Consider the following 8,621-nt stretch of genomic DNA (forward strand, 5'->3'; position numbering starts at 1 on the left):
TTTTGCATTCCAGATTGTTTTCAATAAATTTCAAATATGTAACAGATCAGGGCAGGAGCCAAATGATAATATGAAACCAGTGTATTAATTAAGTCAATGAACAAAATTTTGGATACTCTCTCTTTGGATGATGGTGTACAGGGTGGGTGTGTCCGAAATTCTGCTCACCCGTGGCAACTCTTCCTTCTCATTCCTACCGTTCATCATGGTCATTTTTATAAAAATTAATAATTTAATTTCTAAAGCCAAAATAAATAAATTACCTTTCTTCTGTATAAAACCAGCTTGGTATACACTTTCTTATCTAATAAACCTAACTTGTAGTTTTTTTCTTCGACACTCCACTTTTCCAAGTCTTGGCAGTCACAGGTAACATCAAACCGACCGTTTTTTTTAGTTACCAATACGGAGTGGACAATATCTTCGTCTTTGGATTTCTCAATCCATAAGTTCATCACTGAAATAGCAAGGCCTATTGAGAATGTATTACTTAAGAACAGGAAGTCTTACTGGCTGAGCAGAAAAAGAAATCAACACCCCCAATCTGGACTTCTTCTTTGAACATATCCAAAGCATCTTTGAAGGACTTTTTAGGAGGCCTGGGATACTCAATGCTCTTAGGTTCAATAAGCAGGTAGTTGTGGCTTAGTATGAAAAGAAGTTGATGGTTTGTATCCTTTTTGCACTGAAAAAATAATGGAAGTAAATTTAAATATAACTTATATTATCTCACTTTTATGCAGGATGCGCTTTCGAGAAGTGCATCCTCCTTTTGAACAAAACTCCAATCTTGCAAGGTTAAGTTCGGAAAGCAGCTCATCAATTTTGTAGTTGAACACAAACAGCATCGTCCCAGCTTGGCACGGACGCTTTTGTACTGGAACTCCTTGATCCATAGATGTGATTCTTTGATCTTTTCTTCTTTGGCTTGTTTTCTAATTTTTTCTTTACTGAAATTTTGAAGTCATAAAAAAAGTTATAATTTTTCCTTTTCTAAGTAATTAATGTTTTTACCTCTCCACTAAGTGAAGGAATCTTTCGATTTCAGACTCCTCACTGACAAGCCCTCCAGATTTCTTGAGATGACCAAACATCTTGCTTAGATGTTGATTCCGAGCTTCTTTGGTGAGCTCCTTGTAGGCAGCAGGAGTCTGCAAAATTTTAGAGTTTAGTCTTAAAAAATTTATATTCTTTTAATTACCTTTGATTCTCTGAAACTCGAAACCGCCATATGAATTAGGGAGGACGTCAGACAGTTCATCTTCTGAGCAACCGATGTTTCGGCCTCTGCCGGCAGGTTTGCTTTGAGAACAACGCTTTCAGGAATGGTGTTGGGTTCCTTAACCAACTTTACTTGTAGATTTGTGTTTTTGTCAACGAAGCTGAGGTCTGGAAAGGTTAAATGAATTGTTAATTGCAAAAATTAGTTTCAAAACTCTAAAAACCTGTGTACTGTACGTTCGGCAAGTCTTTCCCTTTTTTCTTGTTTTTCGGAACAAACACAACTAAAAAAGAATATGACAAAAATTAGAAACTTTTTGAAGTTTAATAAAACTAGCACTATGTTATCTTTTAAGGAAGTAAATTAAAAAAAAAATGATGAAGTTTTTATACCCTGTTGCTCGACACTGCACTTTTGGCGCTTGGCATTCTTTGAACTGGAGATTCGGGCTGGGTGCCGCTGGTCGAAGAATTCAAGGCGAACATGTCCCTCAATCTCGTCCTCTTCTTTGCTTGCCTGCCTCTTGCTGACGGCTGAAAATATTTTTAAAGTAAATAAGAATTTTCTATTTTCTTTATAATAATTATAATTATTACACAATGCATGTGAAGTTTTAATCAAATGAAATGTATAATTAAATGCATGCATGATTTTTTTTACAAAAGCATCTGGACCAGTAAAATTAATAAAAGGAGCAGAGAGCAGATATTCTGATTTCGAATAACAACTAAAATACTGGTGCAATTATTTGGAGATGCTGGAAATCATAGATTTATTAATATTTTTCTTGCCAGTGCTCGTCATCTTATCAATCAATGCCTTGTGCTTTCTAAACCATTTCTGAATGTTCCGATCATGATTGTCGGACTTGACGCTTTTCTTGTGCTTGATGGACACCCAATTTCCTCGACACTTCTTGAGAAAGGTTTCTACATTTGCACTATTATTTTGAATCCACTCAATGGGATTCTCCGGCGCGTCTTGAACAGCTTGCAGACTCACGGCCAGGGCACTTTCAACCAGAACTTCGTCGTGCTCTCCAAGTTGCAGTTTAGCTGGAAAATTAAAAATGATTATTATGGTATTATAATAGATAATGCAGCATTTACTGCAATTAAATCTCGTCACTACAATTAGCTGTATTTCCAGCTAAAAGAGATTTGTAATAAAAATTATATTGGATATATTAATGTATGTTTAAATCGTAAAACATTCAAGTACCTGGCCACATAGTTGTTTACCGGGTCTCGCTTTTTGACGGTTGCAATAGGAAACAGAGGCTAGTGACCTCAAGACACTGATTATATTTAGCTCTGTCAAATCTGTAGCCGCGCAGTAATTCGATCCAAAAATACGTGTTTGTGCAAAAGTGACTATGCAAAAAGAAAAGATCAATATTATTCCATTATGTTTTTTTTCTGTTTGTTTGTAAGCAGAGCCAAATTGAGCCGGGCCGAGACAGCTGAATGCACCTGCACTCTGCACCTCCTTGGAGTGCACCAACGAAAATTGCACACTGCAGATTGTGCTGCGGTGCTGCCTCCAAACGATCTTGGCGGGAAACCAGTTTGCTTGTTTCTCATTATGTGCTTGTTGTTTTCTTTTTTATTAAACTCATTGCTATGATCGAGATCCAAAATTTTCTTAAGCCTTTTTCAATCATCTTCTAAAAATGAGAAGAATTTTTAATTTAATTTGTTTGTCAAACGACTTTGGTAAATTCCGGTTGATTCTGCTAAATAAAATCATCAACAACGATAATTAATGAATTAATAATATAATATTTGAATAAAAATTAATTTTATTTAATGGCCGCGGTGCACCATTTAAAAAAGTAATAATTATTAATAATTTCACATAAGGTATTTTCACCAAAAATTTAAGAATGACTAAAAAGGCGCAGTTATAAAAACAAGTTTATTTATTATAACACAAAAAGAGGACAAGAATAAAGAATAAATATACAAAAATACACTTGCCCGCTGAATGTGTAAAAGACATGTAGAGAGAATAAAACGCAGATTGCTCAGCGCCTCATAAGTTTATATCGGTTTATGTACATTACATTTTTCATAAATTCCTATCACACATCTGCTGACATTTATTACTCAAGAAAAATTTGTTTAAATAATAAGTAATAATTTAATTATTTCATAAAATATATAAGTTAGAGTTTTTTTATTACTTTTTAATTTTAAGAAGGAAAATTATTTTTATTCCATTAAATTTACTCTTCAAATTTTTTTAAAATTTTTAATTGATCAATTTTTAAAATAAAAACGTCTGTATTTTACAAATCCTAAGGAAAATTGATCACTGACCGACATAATATTTAAATAAAGAAAAATTAGTAAAAAATAAATGACTGCTTAAATTATAAGAATTTTATTTTTCAATTATTTAGGTTTTATAACCTTATTTTTCTTAAGTGGCAATGCATTTTGGTTTGTCTCAAAAGACTTGTTCTTAAGTCTTTTCTATTAGAGCGCTGCAAAATTTGGGGTTGTAGCTTCGTCCCAGCTTTATGGATCGCATCTTCTTCTAAGTCAAAGAAGTGGTCATCAATTTCCAACGCCGCAATTTTATTCTCAATTTGGTGCTCAGAATTTTCTCCAAAAAAGTATTTCCACTCCGACGGATCTTCCTTGGCGGCTGCTGAAACAAGTTCAAACCAATTTTGACCTTTCAAATTTCTCTTTTGCAAATCGAACAAATCCGAATCAAACAAAAATTTGGCCGTGTCAACGTTTTGCGCCGCAAAAGCTGCGATCAGGGCGTCGTTTGCAGATTCGTCCTCGGCAGTCACGTCGGCGCCCGCGTCCAGCAAGACGCGACAAGTGTCCGAGTCGCCACCTCTGGCCGCAGCCAACAACGGAGTCGCATAGGTTTTGTCTCGGCTATTGACGTCGGCACCTTCGTCGATCAGCAGTTTGGCCGCCTCCGCGTGTCCACCAGCCGCTGCTAGAAGGAGAGATGTGCTGCCCGTTGAGTCGCGAATGTCCACGTGAGGAAACAAGGGCATCAGACATCGCACGTTTTCCACTAAACCTCTGGCACTCGCCCAGTGAAGAAGGTTTCGTCCGTCTGAGTCGGTGAGTTGCACATCAGCACCAGGGCAAATAATCAAATATTGCAAATTCTCTAGTGATTTCGATCTAGCAGCCACGTGAAGAACAGTTTCCTAACGAGTAAAAAATTAAATTTGAATTTATTTTTACTGATATTGCTTTAAAAACTCCATGAATTTCTGTTCTATAAAAAAATAATTATAAAATATAATAATTATGATTTGATACCACGCATTTGTGAATTGGAATTATTAGCAATTAATGAAAAAATTTAAATAAATTTAAATTTTTTCAAAATAAGTTTAGAAAACCAACCAAAATCTGGTGCGAATAGGTTTTAAACATTTATTTTACGCCAAAAATATTGAAAATAATTTAAAAATTAAACTTGTCAAAAATTGGAGAACAAATAATTTTTATGAAAATAAAATATGAAAAAAATTATACAATTTTATATATATTTTAAAAATTGATTCAAATTACTGATAAGTGATAACTGCTGATAACTTTCAAATTTTAATTATTATTCTTATTCATTCATACATTTGACTTTTAAAAGATCTTATTTTTTAAACATCATTTTATTTTTGACGGTCAAAAAATTAATGTAATTATATTTGTTGTACATACCTTGTCTATTGTCTTGTGGTGCACAAGTGAGTTAGCACTTTCAACCAAATATTTGACAACGTCAAGTGGACCGTCCCAGCGCACAACGTGGTGCAAGGCAGTCCATCCTTGGCCATCAACGTGTTCAGGGCAGACCCCGTGAGCCAAAAGGAGTTCGATCAAGTGCCAGCGACGTTTCCTGCAGGCCAAAATTAGCGGCGTGTCTCCTGTCGCGCACGCAGCGTTGACATCGAGGACGTTCAGGTCCAGCAGCACTTTCGTCTTCTCAAGGCTCATCCCCATCTCACACGCGACGTGCAGAGCGTGTCTGTCCATTTCGTCGGTTTCACGAGGGTCGGCGCCGTTTTGGAGCAAAAATCTGAAATTGCTGGTTTTGAAATTGGCGGCCTTCTGCATAATTAACTCGACTGGCTTTTCCGATTCATCAATTTTGTGAATGAAAAATTGTAATATGGTGCGAGTTTCCCGTCCAATATTTGACGAGTTAATAAGTTTAGCGCCTTTTTCAATCAAGATTTTTGCAACTCGCACGTTGTCCCTTTTGCCTGCCAATGTCAACGGAGTCTCGCCAATTTTACTTTTGGCATTTACGTCCAATACTCCGAGGCTGAGTAGAAACTTGAGGCCTTCTTCGTTTCCTGACCACGATGCGAAGTGCAGAGCGTTCCAGCCGAGTTTGTTGACCTTTCGGAGGTCAGCGCCGCTTTCAACGAGAAATTCGCAAACGCCGGATCGGTTTTGGGCGGCCAGGTGAAGAGGCGTCGAATCTTTTTTGTCCCCAGCGTCCACGTCGGCGCCCCAGAGGACGAGAAATTTGGCGATTCTCCGATTGCCGCACTCTGCTGCCAGGTGCAAAAGGGTCTTTCCGTTCTTTTGATCAATTTCATGGTTGAACCGATGCAGACTAAATAAGAAACAAACCCTTCCAGGCCGATTGGACGCGATTTTGTCGTCTGGAAGAAAATTGCTAATAGGAAAATTGCAGAATCTCCAGGAATTGTTCAGCGACACGTCCGACTGGTTGTCCAGTCGAATCCAATCAACAATTTCTCCATGGCATGGCTAAATTTTTTTATAATTTATTTTTCTTAAATAACATTTAATTATTTTTTCTTACGGAGAAGAAAACCACTTTGTGACTTGACCGGAAGGCTGTTAATTTGTTCAATGCTTTCGTTACTTGTGCCTTTGTGAATTTCGTACAAATATTTTTCTGCGGGTTTTCTACTTCAATGTGATCTGTATAGAATGTGCCGTTTTTGTTGCCGTGAGACAAAACGTGGAGGACGAACATTGATGATGGATCTAAAAATTATTAAAAAAAAAAATAGCTTATATTATATATATATAAGATTTATATTACTCACGAGATGATTCGAACAATTCAAGAAGTTTTTGGTCGTTTGATATCAAGGAGAGCAAGTTCTCCTTTGAAGGTGAGCGCAGGTCGACAATTCGACATCGTCTCCAATCACTATAGGCCTTTTTTACAAACGGCAGGTCGTCTGTGTAGTCGCAATTTGGGTTTTTGAATGGGAATCTGTAGCTTATGATCAAGACGAATGCGTCGAATGCGCTACATCAAATAATAACTATGGTTAAAATTATTGAAAATGTGTGGATATTATGTGATTTACTATTGATCGTCGTAAACAATTGGTTTTTCAGTTGCGCTATTCAAATCCATTTCTATAAATTTTCTTGACAAATTAGCTTCTGGTTGGCCAGACACTGAAAAAAAATTGAATTTTTTTCCAGCAGGAAGAAGGAAAAAAATTTGCTAACAGGTATAATAATATTCCTATCAAATAGTAATACAAAAATTCCGGCACAAAAATTTGCGACTATAGTTCAATATAAGCAATATAATATAATAGAGGTGCAGGAAAAGTAAATAAAAACAGGTGTGTCGCATATTGTTGTGTCCCTCTTCTTTGTGCAAAATTATTTTTTGGTTTTATTTAAAAAGTCAAGTTTTCAATCTTAAATTTGATCCGAAATTGCTGAAAAATTAAAAAAACAATACTATTTTAAAAATCACCTACCAGAAATACAATTTTATAAGCTACATTTTTTTGCATTTACCTGGAATTTACAAAAAAATCCTGTTTGTTAGTGACCTACGCTAAAAAGGTCAGTTGAAAAGTTGTTCAGAATAAATAAAATAAAAAAAGCGCTGGAAAGTGTAGAACGCTCATAAAAAGTCCTGCTATATAGAAAAATAATTTGCAATTTTGACATTTTCTAAATAACCTGGGAAAACCAAATTAAAAAAAAGTACTCAAGAATTTGAATTCAAATATTGGTCAGACACACCAAAGTAAATTTTAATAGAAGAGTGGCACTAGGTACCAAAAATCAATCATTAGTGAACGCAGCCTCTATTATTATTACGTATAACATTTTAAAATTAAAAGAGGATTAAAGTGCGTGGGTGCGCGCTCTGCCTTACCTTATTTGACGGTGCTCAAATTCGGGACTGATGGATTAGTGAATCTGAATCTGCGTTTGTGTTGCCTATTTATTAGCAAGCGGCTGATTCGCGTCAGCAAGAGATACCGAATGATGTCACTTATTGGCAGCGTTGAGCAATTTCACGAAAGAGAATGAATCAATAATGAACGATAGCACGGTTTCAGGAAATATTTTGATTTAGTTTAAAATTAAAAATTAAAGCCAGGAATTGCAAGTAATTGCAGTACTTTGAAAAAGAAATCTGTAATAAAAATCAACACAAATTTACGGTTGCTCCAACTGCTCCAAGCCCAATACCTCGTTGCAACGTCGTCATGTGAATATGCGCAAATAGTTCTCTTGATTGCAACTTCCAAGCACACAACAACACCTGTTGCTTATATCCAATTTGATCAAACAGTTTTGCACCGGCGACTGACGCGACTGACTCGACTGACGCGACTGACTCGACTGACGCGACTGACGCGACTAACTCGACTGACTCGACTGACGCGACTGACTCGCCTGACGCGACTGACTCGACTGACTCGCCTGACGCGACTGACTCGACTGACGCGACTGACTCGACTGACTCGCCTGACGCGACTGACTCGACTGACGCGACTAACTCGACTGACGCGACTAACTCGACTGACGCGACTGACTCGACTGACGCGACTAACTCGACTGACGCGACTAACTCGACTGACGCGACTGACTCGACTGACGCGACTGACTCGACTGACGCGACTAACTCGACTAACGCGACTGATTCGACTGACTCGCCTGACGCGACTGACGCGACTGACTCGACTGACGCGACTAACTCGACTGACGCGACTGACGCGACTAACTCGACTGACTCGACTGACTCGACTGACGCGACTGACTCGACTGACGCGACTGACTCGACTGACGCGACTGACTCGACTGACTCGACTGACTCGCCTGACGCGACTGACGCGACTAACTCGACTAACTCGACTGACGCGACTAACTCGACTGACTCGACTGACGCGACTAACTCGACTGACTCGACTAACGCGACTGACTCGACTGACTCGCCTGACGCGACTGACTCGCCTGACGCGACTGACGCGACTAACTCGACTGACGCGACTAACTCGACTGACGCGACTGACTCGACTGACGCGACTAACTCGACTGACTCGACTGACTCGCCTGACGCGACTGACGCGACTAGCTCGACTGACGCGACTGAATCTTTTTTCATATGTAAATTTATC

General features: G+C 38.0%; 2 protein-coding genes across 4 annotated transcripts; both read right to left on the reverse strand.

Annotated features, from left to right (window-relative positions):
- Nucleotides 1–7: 7 nt before the first annotated feature.
- On the reverse strand, nt 8–2,725 carry LOC132196690 (uncharacterized). Its single transcript, XM_059619503.1, has 10 exons — nt 2,444–2,725; nt 2,014–2,277; nt 1,615–1,755; nt 1,446–1,505; nt 1,202–1,389; nt 1,015–1,151; nt 734–950; nt 511–685; nt 264–457; nt 8–193 (listed from the first exon to the last, which is right to left on the reverse strand). The coding sequence occupies exons 1-10, from the start codon at nt 2,451–2,453 to the stop codon at nt 188–190; spliced, it is 1,392 nt and encodes a 463-aa protein (XP_059475486.1). The 5' UTR covers nt 2,454–2,725; the 3' UTR covers nt 8–187.
- A 391-nt stretch (nt 2,726–3,116) lies between these two features.
- On the reverse strand, nt 3,117–7,800 carry LOC132196689 (ankyrin-3-like). 3 transcript variants are annotated; one of them, XM_059619500.1, is made up of 7 exons: nt 7,664–7,800; nt 7,373–7,491; nt 6,558–6,651; nt 6,288–6,496; nt 6,038–6,225; nt 4,921–5,982; nt 3,118–4,403 (listed from the first exon to the last, which is right to left on the reverse strand). In XM_059619500.1, the coding sequence occupies exons 3-7, from the start codon at nt 6,605–6,607 to the stop codon at nt 3,630–3,632; spliced, it is 2,283 nt and encodes a 760-aa protein (XP_059475483.1). In that variant the 5' UTR covers nt 6,608–6,651; nt 7,373–7,491; nt 7,664–7,800; the 3' UTR covers nt 3,118–3,629. The 3 variants fall into 3 exon arrangements, with proteins under 3 accessions (XP_059475485.1, XP_059475483.1, XP_059475484.1); XM_059619502.1 differs by lacking the exon at nt 7,664–7,800 and having other exon boundaries at nt 3,117–4,403; nt 6,288–6,512; nt 7,373–7,653; XM_059619501.1 differs by lacking the exon at nt 7,664–7,800 and having other exon boundaries at nt 6,558–6,652; nt 7,377–7,653.
- Nucleotides 7,801–8,621: the final 821 nt, after the last annotated feature.

The sequence above is a fragment of the Neocloeon triangulifer genome, unplaced genomic scaffold (genome assembly GCF_031216515.1).
Source record: "Neocloeon triangulifer isolate White Clay Creek 2 clone unplaced genomic scaffold, ASM3121651v1 ptg000012l, whole genome shotgun sequence".
Classification (NCBI taxonomy): Eukaryota; Metazoa; Arthropoda; class Insecta; order Ephemeroptera; family Baetidae; genus Neocloeon; species Neocloeon triangulifer.